General features: G+C 45.8%; 1 protein-coding gene and 1 non-coding gene across 2 annotated transcripts in view; one reads left to right on the forward strand and one right to left on the reverse strand.

Moving 5' to 3' along the window:
• The first annotated feature begins 717 nt into the window (after positions 1-717).
• TRNAS-GCU (transfer RNA serine (anticodon GCU)) lies at positions 718-799 on the forward strand. The gene has a single exon. It is a non-coding gene; the product is annotated as a tRNA-Ser (tRNA).
• Positions 800-5,333: 4,534 nt separating this feature from the next.
• TTC34 (tetratricopeptide repeat domain 34) overlaps positions 5,334-19,506 on the reverse strand; it is a 150,252-nt gene continuing 136,079 nt past the window's right edge. The window contains exon 7 of the mRNA XM_075327959.1: positions 5,334-8,983. Coding sequence (XP_075184074.1) covers positions 8,471-8,983 — 513 coding nt within the window. The 3' untranslated portion in view covers positions 5,334-8,470. The remainder of the gene's footprint in view (positions 8,984-19,506) is intronic.

Consider the following 19,506-nt stretch of genomic DNA (forward strand, 5'->3'; position numbering starts at 1 on the left):
ATATATAGATATATATATATATATAGATATATATATATATATATATATAGATACATATACATGCTGGGGTCCTGGGTTCAAATCCCACCAAGGACACTATCTGCAAGGAGTTTGTATGTTCTCCCCGTGTTTGCATGGGTTTCCTCTGGATTCTCTGGTTTCCTCCCACACTCCAAAGACATACAGATAGGGACTCTAGATTGTGAGCCCCAATGGGGGCAGTATTGCCAATGTATGTAAAGCGCTGTGGAATTAATAGCGCTATATAAATGAATTAAATTATTATATATATATATACATATACATATACACAGTACAGACCAAAAGTTTGGACACAGCTCATTCAAAGAGTTTTCTTTATTTTCATGTCTCTGAAAATTGTAGATTCACATTGAATGCATCAAAACTATAGGGGGCTTTACACGCTGCGATATCGCTAAGGAGATATCGTCGGGGTCACGGTGGTTGTGACGCACATCCGGTCTCATTAACGATATTGCAGTGTGTGACTCCTCTGAGCGATGGTGTATATAAATATATGGGTGAGGAGCATTCATGATTGATATAATTTAAAGCAAGCTGTAGGAGACCTATGTAAACCTTCTGGGACACATAATTTGATAGTTTGTAGCTTTTGCCCTGGAACGTTGTATACGAAAGGATTCAGTGAAAGGAGGATGAGTAGTGTGTCCTTTCGAACATTTGGTTGCCAACCAGGACAAGGTGGCCGAGTGGTTAAGGCGATGGACTGCTAATCCATTGTGCTCTGCACGCGTGGGTTCGAATCCCATCCTTGTCGTGCTGGAAAGTTTTGTTCTAACATGCTTTGTCTTGCAAAACGTGCTCATTTGAATGAATGTGTAAGGAACAGGAACAGGTGAACTTACGTGAAGAAAAGAAAAGCACAGCTGAGAATCAAATTCAGGAACCTTATTTAGCAGACAGGCACTTTAAGTAACTAAACCACAATGTCCTGTATAATAAGGAATATTTTGAAGATGCTCAGTATTCAAGAACATTCCATTCAGTTAAAATGTAATCTCCTAAATTTACAGCTAAGCTTTCAATCATCTAAGGCAAACATTTTGTGTGTTTGCCAAGCCCTCCATCCAAACATTCTGGCAAAGGAAAAGTGGTTTGTTGGTATCTCCTCTGGTACCACCACTCAGGGGACTTCTCCGGACAGCACTCTATATATATACCCTTGCCAATGATACATTGTTGTTTTTTTTTTGGAATAACATTTTCGTATTAGGAATTGTTCACTGAACACTTGTCTCCTGTATTTTGAATCTTGGCAGGGAAAGAGGAACATGATTAAGGATCTTTACCCAAAACGCATTGACTTGAGCATATTCTCCATTTTCCATATAATAAGCTTTTTTGAATCCTAATTTTTGTGGAATTTTCAAACTAAAAAAGAACTTGGTGTTGAATCTATATTTTATCTTACCATGTAAAGCATTACTGAATTGATATGCATAAAGTAAATCGTCTTTACCAAATTTAGGTACATTTTTTTAAAAAGAGATAACAAATAGTTCAGTGGTATCTGCACCATGAAAGGCAAAAAGAGACAGCGAGGGAGAAGGAAGGGGGGGATATAATATCAACTGCTAATAATATCGAAAAACACTCCTATCAGTAGTGCAGTGTAAAAAATAGGTTACATTACTGCGCTTATACCAATCTCCAAAAGAAAATGGTGGTCCTAAGTCACCTGATATGCTTTAGTAATTGAGAAGCTGTATAAATCTCTAAAAAAAAACAACAAAAAACCATTTACCATGAGAAGGGGGGATGTCACGCTGCACTAAGATGTGGCCCGGAGTAGTACAGCAGAGTAACCACAAGGTGGCAGCAGAGTAGTCAGAGGGCCAAGTCAGCAACAGGAAGTCAAATCAATGTATGAGGGGTACACAAACTCAGAGTCAGAAGCAAGCAAAGGGGTCAGGAGCCAAACGGTAATAGAGAAAGCCCAAGGGAGAGACAGAGCCAAGTCAGGGACAGGAGCGTACTGGGAAGTACAAACTATGAATATAGGTATAAGCGGAATGGGGACGGGGGAGGACACACAGACACAAGTTAGGCGGGAGAGGGTACACGGCAGGACAGATCGGGTACCTCAACAGAGCCATCTACACACACTATGAGACATAGATTATCACTGGCGCTGAACCAGAGGTGCAGCACCCAGATATAGCATGCCAGAAACCAGAACTAGGCAGGGAGAAATTAACCCCTGACATGACTAGACCGGAGCTGGGAGATACCACAGCGGCAGATACTAGCCTGGATCATGATGGAGTTTCTGGATAGCCGTAACAACACAGAGGGACAGATTAATACCTCAATAAAAATAACCTACAGGCTTACTCAGTTTTTCTAATCATGGAGTGAATGCCAGAGATTCACATCAAAGACTCTTGAGTTAGAATGTAACTCCAAGAAGGTCTTGTAGGATTCAACAGTGTTACCTCCAACCAGTCCTGGTCAGTTGGATGCAGGATTCTATCAGTATAATAATGAAACGAGGTATTGTACCGGTCTGTCCCAGCACAATATGAGCTCCTCGTTTGACGTGTGCGATGCCTCGGCTGAGTCATCTTGGACGATTTCGCCTCTGGCAACGCAGCAAACCACGAGGTAAAAGTCGGAGAATGACAGCATGTGACTTCACTTCTGGAGTACGGAGGCTGCTGAAGACCTCAATTGAACATGTTTTGAAACATCACGGGTTTGTTTGTCAGGGATGCCAAGATTTCCCAGCTGTGGCATTGCACATGTGCCGCCCCCGTGCCAGCAGCCATGTTGCTTGGATCCGGATCTGCGGTATGACTCTACCGGACCCGGGAGTCACGCGGACACTCAGAATAAAAGGGGGACGTATTTGTACGGGAGTTGTTGAAAACTGTCTGTGACGCCACCCACGGTGTGTGGTGAGATGTAGCACCACCGCCGCTGTTATGGGGCTCCCAGGGGCAATGGGATGGCAGTTGGATGTTAACCCCTCCGTAGGCAGGGATGGATGCCCCTAGTCCCAATGTATCCGTGCAGGGGATGATAACAGCAGGGGCCGGCGCACCCAGTCAGACCGGGGATATTACTCACTGTTGAATCAATCACACAAGTCTTTTGGTAAACCAAGGTGATGGTGGCCGGCTGCCGCAGACGTGTGTATCTGGTCCCACACCCGGGCAGGCTGAGGGTCACTGCCTCTTTTCTCTGCACTTTGTGGTGGTTGTGTAGGCTTCTCGGTGTGTAACGCAGGAGTCCGCTCCCGGTCCTCTGGTTGGGAGCCGTGCCCGTCAGATGCTGACCTGTGGGATCTACCGGGCTCTGGCGGATGCCCTATCCCTCTTTGTGGGTGGTTGTCTACTTTTCGGGACTTAGGTTGGGACAGGACCTGGAATCCTGCCCTCAATGGTTAATTAGCTAGGCCGTCAGTGCCGGTCCTGGCTTCAGGGTCCGAGTACCCCCTGGTGTGCACAGTTTCCGGGACGGTTCTCCGATGTCGGTACCGGCAGACTACAACCCTGCCCCGGTCTTCTTCGGATCTGCAGAGCCATCTTCCCGTCTCCTGCTGGCGGTGACAACCGTCTGCCATCTAGCCTTTGTGTCAGGGCTCCGACCCTGACACCTGTCAGCTTCTCCTCCTTACTCCTCCAAACACCAGAACTTATCTAACTGTTTTCCCGCCCCGGACTCTCCAGACCCCAAGGTGGGCGTTTACTTTCCGCCTGGTCCAGCCCACTGGTGTGCCTGTCCTTCCCTGAGGGTGTGACTAGGGTTTCAGGCTGATTTAACCCTGTGTGGGAGCGTGTGACTACCTTGTTTTGCCAGGGCGTCACACACACATCAAACGAGGAGCTCATATTGTGCCGGGACAAACCAGTACAACAACTTGTGTCATTATTATACTGCTGGAATCCTGCATCCAACTGAGCAGGACTGATTGGAGGTAACACAGTTGAATCCTACAAGACGTTCTTGGGAGTTACGTTCTATCAGCAACATTCTAACATTGCGCTCACTGCTTCCACTACTACTACACCACCATCAGAGACGTCTGTTACCCCCATGGCCAGGCCTCAAACTGCTGGGTAAGGCTATGTGCGCACTATGAAGTTTTTGCACTTCTCAAAACTGCTGCATTTTTGGCCGCAAAAAACGCACCTGCGGCAAAAACGCAGTGATAACAACGCATGCGTTTTTATCACTGCGTTTCAGTGCATTTTTGATCACTGTGTTTTGCTGCGTTTTTCCAATGCATTGCATGGGTGAAAAACCCAGTAAAATGCAGGAAAGAATTGACATGTCCATTTTTTTTTTTTTGTGTGAGGACAGAAAAAATGAAAAGTCATAGACTTTCCTGGGTGAGCAAAGTCATGCATTTTTGAGCCCAAAAACACACAAAAACGTACCCGAAAAAAGCGCAAAAAAAGCTGTGCGCACATAGCCTAAAGGACGCTTTACACGCTACGACATCGCTAAAGCGATGTCTTTGGGGTCACGGAATTTGTGACGCACATCCGGCTGCTTTAGTGATGTCGTTGCGTGTGACACCTATGAGCGATTTTGAATCATCGCAAAAACGTTCAAAATCGCTAATCGGTGACATGCCCCCCTATTCTCGATTATCGTTGCAGCTGCAGGTACGATGTTGTTCGTCGGTCCTGCAGCAGCACATATCGCTATGTGTGATGCTGCTGGAACGACAAACATCTCCTTACCTGCGGCCTCCGGCAATGGGGAAGGAAGCAGGTGGGCGGGATGTTACGTCCCGCTCATCTCCGCTTCTAATGGCCGGCCGCTTAGTGACATCGCGGTGACGCCGAACTCACCTCCCCCTTGAAGGAGGGATTGTTCGGCAGTCACAACGACGTCGCTGAACAGGTATATGCGTGTGACGCTGCCGTAGCGATAATGTTCGCTACGGCAGCAATCACCACATATCGGCCGTACGACGGGGGCGGGTACTATCGCAATCGACATCGCTAGCAATTGCTGGCAATGTCGCAGCGTGTAAAGCGGCAATTAGAGTATTACGTTCATAGAGATGTCACATCACAGGACCATGGCATCCAATCATAGCATGGCCCTGTGAGGTTGTGTCTACAGATTCATGCTAACATTGACCCTCATGATATCCTGATTGGCTACTATGGTCATATGCCAATTTACAAGTGGAATTTGCAAGCCACGAGTGTTAACGCAGTCTTACTAAACAGAGCACCTTAAAGGCATTTTCCAAGATTCACCTGATTACTGAACAGTGTTATTCTAATTATTAACACGCCGATTGAAGACAGTTTAAATTAATACATATTCATATATTATTTTTTACATTTTATACAGCAGGTTGTAATCAGCCACAATTATGTTTACATGTATAGATTACATTAAATATGGTACATTCCTTGAAAGCCCTACCACAATCAGTATTATAGGGGTGCTACAGCCTTATATGACGGGATGTAACAATCTCCTGATATATTAAAGAGAATCAGGGTGATTGATTTTGTTGCCCTGGTTAACAATCGAGGTTACTATGGACTCTGCATTAAGAAAAACTTTCTCTAAAGTGACCCAGAGCTGCTCCTATTCTATGTAATTACAGAAAATGATCTAAAAATCTCAGAAAATATGCTACATATCAAGGTAAACATTGATACGGATTACAAACCAATATACAAAAGGTAAAGGTAGTTTTAAAGTTTTTTTTGCGGGGGATTTTATTAATTAATATGTTTGCAGACATAAAAAGTAACAAACTCCAAATGCTCACCCTAAAAATGACCATGGCTGCCTCTCTGCTGCTGCGTCAGTGTTTGTTGACAGGGTGCAGCAGTCATTACTACAGAACACTTTACCACTGCAGCCAATCAATGCGCTCAAGAACTCATGTGGTTTATACTGTGTTGTAACAGTGACATTGCTCTTGATAAAATTATCCCTGGAGAACCCCTTTAAAAATGGGAAATATGGGCACAGGTTTATTCCCCTGGCATTTAAAAAACTAGCCTTTAAGTGACATGTTAGGAATCTATGGTGGGAAGCCACGTACAGATTAGCCCCATTGAACCCTAACTGTCCTGGCTTAAACCAGCTGAGCTAAGCCGTTAGCAGGAGTCGTAACGAACCTTGTGCCTCGTGAACAAACATTTTATGAGAAACAATCAATATCTAAACAGGTTCCAGCAGATCTGTTGCCAGATTTCACAACACAAGTTGTATACATTGTTAAATGGATCTCTTGGACCGATTTAGGCTTGAGCAATTACTTTGAAAATACATTTCAGAATGATCATATAATCCTTTAAAGAGAACCTGTCAGTATGATTTTGCAATGTAAAGTAAAGCCTTGGCTGTAGTGGTGCTGTAATACTGATTACATTGATATCTTTGTTGAAGAAATCTGCTTTGTTGTTCTTATTTATTCACCCTTTGAAAAGTTTCTGCTAATTAGATTTCGGAGTGCAGGGGCCAGACTGTACATTGAGTCTTCTTGTCCCTGTCTGGGATTCCCCAGCCCCTACATGTGCCTCTGGTCTGTGATTCCCCAGCCTCCTCATCTGCCTCCAGTCCGTGATTCTCTGGCAACACCACCACCTGCCTCCTCTGATTCCCAAAACCCTCCACCTGCCTCCTGTCTGTGATTCCCCGACTCTTCTGCTTGCCTCTGGTCTGTTATTCCCCAGCTCCTACGCCTGCCTCCGGTATGTGATTCCCCGCCCCCTCTGCTTGCATCTGATCTGTGATTCCCCGGCCCATCCATCTGCCTCCAGTCTGTGATTCTTCCCCGGCCCATCCGCCCGCTTCTGGTCCATAATTATACGGTCCCGCTGCCTGCCTCTGGTCTGTGATTCCCCGGCCCCTTCGCCTGCCTCTGGGTGATTCTGTTACCAAGCCACCTGCCTCCGGTCTGTGATTCTGTGGCCTCGCTGCATGCCTCCGGTCTGTAATTCCATGGCCCCTCCACATGCCTCTGGTCTGTGATTCCCCAGACCCTCCAACTGCCTCCGGTCTGTGATTCCGCAGCCCCACCGCCTGCCTCCGGTCTGTGATTCCCCGGCCCCTCTGCTTTCCTCATGTCTGCGATTTCATGGCCCCTCCACATGCCTCCGGTCAGTGATACCCTGACCCCTCTGCTTGCCTCCGGTCTGGGATTTCCCAGACCCTCCACCTACCTTCAATCTATGATTCCCTGGACCCTCTGCCTGCCTCCATTCTGTGATTCCCAGGCCACTCTGCCTGCCTTCATTCTGTGGTTCTCCGGCCTCTCCTCCTGCCTCCAGTCTGTGATTCTCTGGCCCTTTTGCTTGCCTCCGGTCCATGATTCTGCGGCTCTGCCACCTGCCTCCAGTCTATAATTCCCTGGCCCCTCCGCCTACATCTTGTCTTTGAATGATCTGCCTCCTTTGCTTTAAATCTCATGAATGACCTCTCATTTAAAGACCGGAGGCAGGTGAAGGGTCCGGGTAATCACAGACCGGGAGAAAACCCAGTGTACAGCTCGGCCCCTGTGAACCAAAATCTAATTATTAGAAAACTTTAAACGGTGATTAAAGAAGGACAACAAAGCCGATGTTTTTTTCACAAAAGGTATCATTTCAATCTGCATGAATTGCAAAATTGTGCTGACAACTCACTGACTTCAACTCCTCAGTGTCTCTCCTCCCTGCAGATATCTCACACTACTCAGTACAAGCTGCAGCTGTCAGGCTTGGTGGAGACTGAAAACACTTGGACTCTTGAGCTCTCTTACTTTACAGCCGGACTTATAAAAAAATGTTTTTTCAATATTAGGTTTTACAGCCATTTTGATGTGCATTTTAACAGTAAGTACATCAGTCTCAAAATTTCGAAGATCTATTTATGAGTACTGTGTATTCTTGTACCAGGTCTGCTTTAATGGAGTTGTGTTAATCGGAAGTCTGATAGAATTCACTAAAGGTATTACATGGGGCTCATTCATTTGAATTGCGACTATTTATAAATGGTGCTATAAAACGAATCCTGAGCAATGTATTGACTTTCCGTATGCTTAGTTATACAGTATGTCGTGCATTTTCTCCCTACTCTGGTAGATTTTTCCTTTGCTCATAATCTACCCCTGCTGAGAAATGCATTATGAACTTGCTGCAAAGCAAATTTTTAGAAGTGCCATCCAGAGACGTAACGTAATGCTCCTGCTCCTCAATAGCATTTATAACACCGAGGTCACCTTTTCTTATCAGAGGGGTCTGAGCACTTTCTAGCACCAGGGTCTGAGTGTAACTGCTTCTTCTACATTCTTATGACTGGTGACTACTGCTGGAAACATATTTTGTTGCCTATAGACACCCACCCATACCAGCTAAGTTGACCATGTTTCCTACACCGGTGTGTGACTCCCTGGCTCCTCCGGGGACTTGATTATTAGAAAATTCCTCTATACATCTTGAGTTGTATTTTCTATATCTTTACACTAATGGACAATACATCCTGATGCTTCTCTTTTAATTTTGGCTTTGAGTTTCCTCATCTCCTGATTGGTTTCATCAATTAGCAGTCCACATTCAGTCACTTTCCATGACTCCTCCAAAATCTTCTGTTCATGATATTTATGTGATACACGACAGAATATTTCTGCCAGTCGAGGCCTCCCTGGGGTAATGCTAATGGTCGACAGGGTGATTGAGCTGTCCAGGCTCAGAGCCTTCATGTACTGCCTGCAGGCAGCTTCATCCTCCCCCAGCAGTAGCAGAAGGTGTCCCTTACAGCAGAAGTCCTCCACTTGTGACTTCAGGTCGTTAGCGCTGTGCCTCTGGATAGCCTTGTCCATGTCAGTGACCGCTCTTTGGTAGTCTCCCAAATGAAGAAGGCAGGCGGCACGTTGGCGGAGGTATTTAGGGTTATTATTGCTGGCTAGGGTCAAATAGTTTAGAGCCTTGTCATGATTGTTTTCCTGGGTATACGAGGTTCCTTCTTGTCCTGCCACCTGGAAAGCAAAAAATGGACATAAGTTAATTTCTTGATATCATCATTTTTTTTTAGCTTTATCTAAAAACTTTGCTATTTAGGACTATTGCATAGCTGGGTTACAAGGAGGCTGGAAAAGCAGATTAACGGGGCAGATAAGTCATTCAAGACATTCAGGTCAATTGGAAAGCCGGGCAAATTCTCTTGGCTGTATTCAGAACTCCCATCACAATGAATTGAGAGAACTGTTCCATGTGCCGCTACCTCTCTGATCTTTGATGATGGGACATCAGCCAAAATTGGAGATCGGGGAACTCCCATCCTAGAGATGGGTGCAAATCCAAAGATGGGATCCTTATTGATCTGATATGACAAAATGTGTTACATGGGACTCATTTCATTCATTTGAAATATGACCATTGATGACGCGTTCTAAAAGGGCAATAAGAGTCCTGAGCGGGGCAAATAAGGGTCCTGAAGATACCACAATGTTAATACATTGAATAGGCTTAATTATATGTCGTGCATACTCCCCCCACCCTGGAAGAAGATTTCTACTTTGACCATTATTGCCCCTTAATTGTGTAAGGCAGCTGCAATGAGAAGTTTGAGAACTGACCACCAAGTGATTTACTTGAATCTCTTAGGCCTCAATGATATCTATAACAATGATGTCCTCTTTCTGAGCAGAGAGGGTATGCCATAAATGTCTTTCGTACGTGAGACAACCCCTTTAAGCAGATTGTACATGCAGTGCACCGAGAAAAGAGTGTATGAAGGCAAGGGTGCTATGAGCTTAGGTGGCCATCGCCCATCTTTTCCCAAAAAATGTTAGGGTCTTTTTACCATAAAATTCTCACTTTTAAAGGGATTGTCCAATACTTTTACATTGAATAGATCATCAATGTCTGTTTGGCTGAGGTCCAACATCTTGCACCCCCGCCGATCAGCTGTTCTCAGTCCTGGTGGCGGCAGCAGGCAGCCGGAAATGCACGGTTCCGGAGCTGCTCCATCTTCTGATAGTGGTCGCAGCTGTATACTGCACATCCGCCACCAATTGAAGTGAATAAGAGGTGGATGTGCAGTATCCGGCCATGACCGCTAGCAGGACACGGAAAAGCTCTGGAAATGAGCATTTCTGGCTGCCACTGCCGAAATCGAGAACAGCTGATCCTCAAGGGTGCGGGGTTTCGGACCCCGGCCGATCAGACATTGATGACCTATCGTAAGGATAGGCCACTCTGAATATTGCCCATAGGCTCTTATTCCAAAGTACTTTAAGATAGGAGGATTCCTCTGTATTCAATAGAGTAACCCTTAAATCATCGTAAACACTAGATCTTTTGGAGTATGTCAGGTCTGAGTTCTTATACATTCGGCATTTGCTCAAGGAGTTTTCATCTAATGCAGAGGATAAACAAAATTTCAAATGAAATTATTAAAACATTGAAAGAAAAAAATGAGTGATGGCAGGAAAAAAAATATTTTTCGGTTTCAGTACAGCACCTCTTGTGGGCAACATGTGACACTGCAGCTGTATTTTTTTCTCCTTTTTATTTATATTGAAATGATTTAGCCCTGTGAATTTGCCACAAGTTCTACCATCACTTGTCTGCCTTTTTCATTTCCCAATCCTTAAGTTACTCAAAGAAATACAGAAAGGAAGAGAGACAGCTGCTGAAAACACTTCCAGCATCAATTTTGCTGCTAAAAGCCCTTCAAGCAGTAAGTGTTTGTCACACAATCCATGATTGCACAGGTGCATGAATAGAAGCCTTTTTCCATCCAGATAAAATTATTTTCTGTTTATCCACATTCGTAAAGTAATACATTAAAAGTCCATGTAAATCTAGCAAAATTAATGTCATAAAAATGTTCCATTAAAGCACATTATGAAACAAAACTTGTAGAGCTCATGCACATCAAATCTATGTGATACGGACCTACTATAAAGCGGCTATAAAATTTTATAGGTACATACTGTACCCCTTTCTGATTTTATACGTAGGCGATCAAAAGTGGCTTTCTGCACATCAGCCTTAGCAAAGGGCTCACTGGAGTTGGCTGTGCAAAGTTCATTAAAGGGAATCTGTCAGGTGATTTTCTAGTACAATACTAATGTTATCTTTAAATAGGGTTTAAAGAGACCTTTCAGGATCAGTAAGTTTTATTGTTCTACCTTATCCTGTTATCTTGTTGTAAGCTCTGTACAATTCAGTGTCTGGTGCAGGCTTGTAGAGTGTACAATTTACATATTCACCTCCCAGTACATTCACTATCACCAGTGAGAGGTATGAGTTAGTATGGGTGGGGGCAGCAGTGCAAGTTCAGTTCACAGATGCCAAGTAAGACATGAGAGTGGGGATCAGGGCATATACAGTTTGTATTTACATACACTGGACTAGTTACTAGGTCACACTGAATTCTCTGGAGCTTACAACAGGATAACAGGAAAAGGTACAGCAATAAAACTTACTGATCATGAAAGGTCTCCTTAACCCTTATTTAAAAATAACAGTAATGTACTAGAAAAGCATCTGACAAATTCCCTTTAAGGCGTCTATTTGTATCCATGCTCCTCACCCAGAATGCTACTCCGGTCACGGATTGGAAGTCGAAATTCTGGCATAAAACTCTGTACCACTTTTGCTGAATTTAACACACCCTGTTGCACTCAGTCTCCTCATTCATGTTTGGCAGAGCTGCTTCAACCTGGCATAAAAACGTCAAAAGTTGAAACATTTTTGCACAACTACAAAGTGCACAAAAATGTGAGACTTTTCAAAATGTTTTATGCCAGGATTTTGATGAATCGACTGCTCAGTATTTTGAAAAGGATTCTATATGATTCTGCTATACCGTATTATTAAACCTTTGTTTCTAAACAAAGGAGTAATTAGGGGAATGGAAGAGGTATTGGCAACACCTAGGTTATTGGTGCACAAAGTGACCTTTATAAGATAAGAGGACACCAGTAGTATAAATGGCACTGGGACTTGGGGGCTACAATTTCTCTGCTTCCAGGAGATAAAATACGATTTTCAAACTTGTGCATGATTCTATATGTTGTCTATGCGAGTGTGCCGCCATAGATACTTGCACTTTAGAAAAGAAGCTTATGACCTATAAGTGTTGTTAATATATTTCACTTGTCCTTTAATGGATTTCCTAGAAACATATTTTCTGAAGTGAACATGCTCTCCAGCTGTCAGCCATTAAGTGGGGTCAAGTTAACAAGCAGAGCAGTTCAGCGTTTTGCATACTTAATATTAACAGGATCATGCAACTGAATTGTGTCTTGTATTCAATGACAGATCAAGCACTCGCCGGCCAGAGACTGGAAATTAACGAGCTAAAATAACGAGAATGGTTTCCATCTTAAGTTCTATACTATTATGTTATTATGTTTCATATTTTATGGAAAGTGTAAACAGGACCAGCCCAAGAAAACTTCTTTAAAGGGAATCTGTCAGCAGGATCTCACCCTCCAAACTATTTTATGTACATGTAGCCAGGGACAGACACTGAGAGGAAAGGGCCCCTGTGCAAGAATTGTGTATGAGCCCCCCCCTTCCCCTCCCCAAGGCAAAAATTCACCTCTGGGACATGCAGAAAAGTGTGTCCCGAAGAGTCTGTATGTAGCGCAGCAACATCACTGAGAGGAAGAGGCCGGCGCAAGACACCAGAGAGAGCAGCGGTAGCTGAGTATATTATCACACATTACATGCACATATACATATTTAGCGAATACAAAATTTTATGGGAGTCTCTTTTAACTATGGTAAGGTTGTTACCAGAAAACATCAGGTTTGCCTCTCCATACTGTCCATCCACGCTCCCACTTCTCCATACTATCTCCCTATGCTCCCACTTATCTATACTGTTCCCCCAATGCTCCAACTTATCCATATTGCCCCCTAGGCTTCCACTTATCTATACTATCCCCCCAATGCTCCCACTTACCTATACTGATCCTTCTATGCTCCCACTTATCCATATTGCCCCCTATGCTTCCACTTATCTATACTATACCCCCTATGCTTCCACTTATTTATACTGATCCCCTATGCTCCCACTTATCTATACTGATCCCCTATGCTCCCACTTATCTATACTGATCCCCCTATGCTTCCACTTATCTATACTGATCCCCTATGCTCCCACTTATCTATACTGATCCCCCTATGCTTATGTCGAGGACGGGGGCCGGTTTACCCATCGTGTGGGCTGCTCGGGGAGATCGCGCTCGGATCCGGTGCCTTCTCCTCGGTGGCTCGAGTGGGCTGGACCCGGGGCTCGAGCAGCGCTCCTCGCCCCCGAGTGAAAAGGCGGGAATTGGGGATTTGTTTAGAGTTCGTGACGCCACCAACGGGTTGTGGTGATGGTGGGCACCACCGCTGCTGGTGACGGGGTTCCCGGGAGTGATGGCGGGGAGCAGCTAGGTGTTGACCCCTCCGTGGGTAGGGACTGTTGGTCCCGGGGCCCGGTGGCTCATTGCTTTCCAGTAGGATGGGGCTCGCAGGGTGCAGGGTCGCGGTGCAACGCAGCGTGGTGCCTGATGGTACTGGTGTACTCACTCAGATACAGATGGACAGAGTCTCTGGTAAACCAAACGGCTGGATGGACGGGGCCCGCAGCCGGCTGCAGTGTTTCCCTGGATGGGTTGATAGTGGCTGTCGTTTCCCTGCACCTGTGTTTGAATGTTGACTCCAATGCCTGGGCACCGGTAGTCCGCTCCCCGACGTATTTGTGCCGGAGGAGCCCCTTTGCCCGCAGACGCTGGCCCTTTGGATCTCTGGCCCTTGGCGGTGGCGCTTATCCGTACTGGTTGGGCTGTTGACTTCAATCGGGACTTGGTTGAGAATGAACCCCTGAGGTCCAGACTGCAATCAGAATTTGACTAGAGGTTGGCTTTAAGCCTAGTCGGGGTATGAGTACCCTGCCTGGTGCTTGGCTTCAATCTGCTCCCCGGTTCGGTATCGGCGGTCCACCGCCCGACCCCGGTCCTACGGTTCCGCTGACCTACACCAACTCCTAAAGACGGCCAACCTTGCTGAACGTGCCTGGGCTCCAACCCAGACACCAACAGTTTTATCTCCTCTCGCTTTCACTGTCCACCTCCAACTCTCTCTCTGTCTTTTCCCGCCTCTAGGCCTGTGAACTCCTCGGTGGGTGGGGTCAACCACCTGGCTCCGCCCCACCTGGTGTGGACATCAAGTCTGGAGGGTGGCAACAAGGATTTGATTGACTGGTGTTACCTACCCAGGGGAGGGGGTGTGTGGGTGATGTTAGTGTACTGTGACCCCTGGGGGTCCAGGTCGTCACACTTACACTTATCTATACTATCCCCACTATGCTCCCACTTATCCATACTGCCCCCCTATGCTCCCATTTATCCATACTACCCCCCCTATGCTTCCACTTATCTTTACTGATCCCCTATGCTCCCACTTATCTATACTGATCCCCCTATGCTTACACTTATCTATACTATCACCCCTATGCTCCCACTTATCCATACTGCCCCCCTATGCTCCCATTTATTCATACTACCCCCTATTCTCCCACTTATCCATACTGTACTCCCTATGTGCCCACTTATCCATACTGTTCTTACCTCTCCATACTGTTCCCCCTTCTACATACTGTTCCTTCACTTCTTAATACTGTGACCCCCATTTTCCATGTGGTCCATCCCCCCACCTCTCTCACAGTGTCCCTCTGTGTGTACTCACAGTCTCTGCAGTCTGACGCTGAGTCAATTGGAGCCTCCGCAGCACAGCGGTAAGCAGTGATGGCCATTAAATGTCACAGCTACGCACCACGCGCTGATAGCAGTTCCAGGCACATAGCAGTGACGTTTAATAACCGGCGGCCATTAAACATCACTGCTACGTGCATAGCAGTGACGTTTGATAGCCCATAGGCCCATTCAAACAACCGCATTTACCGGCCATGGGCCCCTCTATATGAAGCACAGGGGCCCACCAGGAACTCTGAGTACCCTTGGCATGGTTGAGCCTTTCAGTGCACCATCCCATCTCCTTATTTTGCATCTATCTCTTCTTTAAAGGGGTTGTCCACTATTCAGACAACATAGCATGTTTCTACCCAGTGAAATAACACATCCAGCACTGTTCTGGGGGTGGAGAATCACATAGAGGAACTACAGACTTTTATTCTGAGACCCACCAAAAATCAAAACTTTAATTGGCAGATCTAGCTGTAATGGCAGTCCGGGACCACAGACACAAAATGGTTAACCCGAACCCAACTAGGGCAAGCCGCCCACTTAGCAGGATCCCGAGGTACCCTGAAACTCTTTAACCCCTATTCAGGGATCTAGATTTTCTGCAAGGTCCTGGAGTTCGCAGCCTATGGAAGGGCTGCAGTCCAAAGACGGGGATAGTCACTGGGCAGGGTCAAAACCAGGATGTCTGCAAGTTACAAAAACAGAAGGCAAGAAGAAAGCCCAGAAAACAGGCCAAGGTCAAAACAGAGATGTCAGGCAAGGTACAGAATCAGCAGACAGGAGGAATGTCAGGAAAACAGGCTGAGGTCAAAACCGAGATGTCAGGCAAGGTACAGAATCAGCAGGAAGGCAAAACGTCAGGAAAAGAGGCTGAGGTCAAAACAGGGGACAAACAGCATGGTGTGCACAGTACCAAGACAGTGTGTATCGCAAGTAAAAACAAGGCTATATCTGGCAGGGAGCAGCAGACAACTGTAGGTATAAAAAGCTTGCGCTGCCTTCCAATTGGCTGGAGAGGGGGTTGGTAACTTCAGCTGGAAGGCACACACCACCACAGTCAGCCAGTGTGTATTGGCGGAGACTGAGCCTCCCAGAGCTATTGATACTGACTCCTACCCTATCAACAAAACTGCCTACAGTGGGAATATGGCAGCACCTAGTGACAGGAGCAGAAGTTGCAGGAACAGACTCTGGTGGAGATGTGACACTACCATAATGGGAGCCAGAGAAGGGCTGAGATAGATGGAGAACAAGAAAGTGAGAAGGTGCATTGAATGGCTTGTAGTAGGTGCTTTGGGTGTTCCAAATGCCTGTGCTTGGTTTGAGCACTCATTTTGTGCCGACAGTCTCCCTTTAATCTCAATTATTGCTTATTCAATTCTCCCAAAGGATATTAATAGTTTGATGAATGTGACCCCTGACTTGGGCCCGTAAACAGATTTACGCCTCTATGAGCTCACCACTGTCTAGAGCAATGGACTTGAAATTTTGTAGTGTGTACATGATGTGTGAAATGCTCCCGGCAGACACACGATACTCATCCTAATAAACATATGTTAATAAAATCAAGTATCAGAAAAACAAAGATTCTCATCTATCATATAATAGTGAAAACAGGAAAGCAAATTGCAGAGCACAGCTGCATCGAGCAGAAGAAGTGTAGATGAGCTTTGTAAATAACCTCTTTTATGGAACTCCAGAGGATTGTGCAAAAAGTTACAAGGGTCGCGGGAGGTTTTGGACCATGAATCATACACAGCTGAACAGGTCAACTGTGGCTCAGTGCTAGAACACGGCTCCAAATCACAAAAGTCTTCTCTTTTTTTCTGTCTTATTTTCTTACCTTAAAAATTACAGAACTTTTCTTTCCCGTTATTTGTAGTTATATATTATGACATACAAGTTGTATATTATACAGTGACCATTACAACAGGGACTGGGCTCTAGATTTTTAAGAGATCAGAAGGAAAATGTGCTTGGAAATGCACTGACACATTCCCTACTCCATCCCTAGTAATGGAAAATATGATTATGGCAAATTAATTATAGGAGTTGAAAATCATTATAAGAAAATCAAGTTTAAACTTTCCAATTTCTGGACTTCTCCATTAAATAATACGCATTTTTGTATTTTGTCTATCTCTTCTACTTGGGTCTCATCAAAGCTTAGATCGTAGGGTCACTTCTTCATAATCATTTCTTCTGTGTGGCCAACTTTGTCCAGAATGTATGTAGCAAAGATCTTTGGGGCCCCTTATTGGAGTTACTATAGTGGGTGGAGAGGTCCCTCCACCATATAAAAGAGGTATTAATAATCTAAATGACACATGATATTTTAGGACTGTCACGAACCACCGGGGGGGTCACTCAGCAATCCCCCGCGCTGGCTACCAGTACGTCACAATCGGGGGGTAACAAGTGGGGGGTCACCCCTCCTTTATACCTCCCGACCGACAGACAGAGCACGTGACGCGCTCTCTAGCGCCCCTCTTATAGTCAGGCCAATTATGGAATTGCCCGACAATAAGCAAGGAGGCCGCTATACTACTTATGCCGATTATTGAAGGGTCCCCGGTGAGAGTAGGGTATATATTCCCCCGACCTCCGCGGGCGGAATATATAAAACCTCCCCGAATCTCACTGGCCTCCCCACAATAATCCTTGGCACAACTCGCTGCCACCAACCGCTTCACGGTAACTATTAGCCGAACACACAGACGTGGGATTCAAGATCGAGATAACAGAACAGCCCAAGATTAATTATATAATTTAATCAGCCTAACGCACACTAGAAAATACAATATATACAATAGGAGATCTACAGAATATACATAGGTCAGAGTACAGTTACAATCAAAGCATGGGTTACAAACAGGCATACACAGTTCCAGCAGTTACCTTGTTGCGTCTGGCCACAGGGGGGCGCTGTACCCAGGTTTCTAGGATCCTTCCCACAGATGTTTCCTACACGTGCCCCCAGCGAAAAGAACACTGGAAAATGGCCGAAGTAGGGTTATCAACCTGGGCAAATCCAGGTCCCCTCCTACCTTAGTGACCTCAGAGGGAGCACTGCTCCACCCCTGGCTGGAGTTATGGACAAAATCCACAACATGGATATGGCCATAACTTTGCCTGGGAGCGTCGTAGGCGGACGCCAATGCTCTCATTGTGATAGTTATGAATTTAGCCACAGAACGAGGGGACTCATGACCTGTCTGCCAGTTCCCCATTGGCTGATATCACGCCTGGGGCATTTCCCAATGTCCTGCTCCCATAAAAAGGGTGTGCCAGCATCGTCCGCATGCGGAGACACCATTTTTATGGTTGCCATATTTATCGGAAATATGGCTTGCGAGATATGAACCATTTTTTACTGGAGTCGTTCTGTCTGGCTAGTTCCATAGCCTTGCTAATTAGCTAGCAGCCCCCACTACAGGGTCACGGCAGGGAGTCATCCTGTGTCCATTGTTCCCACATCACCTCATCTCCATATCACAGGAGATGGCCATGGAGGTGTAAGTGGAACACTGAGAACAAGAAGGGAGGGGGCACTGCCAGGGAGTGATGAGGGATTATGACTGGAGTCATAATTCATCTTCATATCCCGGGATTTGCCTCACAAGGACCTTGTTCAGATTTTGTGTTAAGGCCCAGGGACATCAATTTATGACCTTTCAGGCTGCAAAGCTAGGGGAGAGTCCAGCGTGGAGGCCATACACACAACCTAAATGGGGAAAACACCACAACAAGATAAGGGGTCCACCGGGGACACTTTAATAACCGAGGGCCCTAACGCTAGTGAGTGGGGATATGGGCAGCTTCTTATTTACCTGCCGCTGTACCCTGCACCCCTAACCAGTCCCTACAGTGGTTCCTTACATGTTGCCAGAATCTGAAGCCCTGAGGTGACCCTACAATTGTCCCTGACTTGGCTATGGGGTGCGTGTGTGTGTTTTGGGGGGAGGTATGTTTTGTGCAATGTGTGTGTTGCGCGGTATGTGCGTATATTTGTGTATGCCGCGGTGTTTGTGTGTTGTGTGTATGCGGCGTTGTCTGTGTGTGTGGGAGTGGGCAAGTGATGGACACTAGCCTCACCGCTGCACTGAAACACACCAGAAAAGGAAGACAGAGAAGGGAAAACACCACAACAGACTGCTACAGTCAGCACCAAGACTGCAGCAACACCAGCAACTGCAAAAAAGGGTAACAACAGATACTTCTTCCTCCAAGACCAGAATCCTAATGAATCAAGAATAACTGGCAATCTCTGCTAGTAGCAGAGGGTATATGAAGGGATTGGGAGTGGTCCCAAACCGGAAACACATGGGATGGTAATTGGCCTGCTTGCTGTCAAGCAGGGCCTCCACCAGGGGGGGGACAAAAAGGACTCTAGTCCAGAGCCCTAACAGAAGGGGGCCCCTTTACGCTTCATTTATTGGCTTGCGAGTGAGGTGTGGAGGCGGAGCAGGGATGGAGGCGGAGCTGGGGTGGAGTCTCAAGGGATCCCCGAAATTATGCCAGTCAGGGGCTCTGAAATTCTTAGTGGCAGCTCTGTGGAAAGGAATACTTCTATTAACCCTACAACTGCCAAAGGAAAGGAAAACATGTTTAAAATAGCAGAGTCTCAGAGGGGAAAGTGAGACTCAGACCCAAAACCTGTTACTAAACTCCTATAGCAGAGAGACACCAGTTGCAACCATCATCCTTATGAGGATTGTGAATGTATTTTGGGAAAAATTCAAAAGGATCCAAATATCAAAAAGGGCGAACAAGGTAAATGTCCACAATAA

Source organism: Anomaloglossus baeobatrachus, chromosome 11, assembly GCF_048569485.1.
Source record: "Anomaloglossus baeobatrachus isolate aAnoBae1 chromosome 11, aAnoBae1.hap1, whole genome shotgun sequence".
Taxonomy (NCBI): domain Eukaryota; kingdom Metazoa; phylum Chordata; class Amphibia; order Anura; family Aromobatidae; genus Anomaloglossus; species Anomaloglossus baeobatrachus.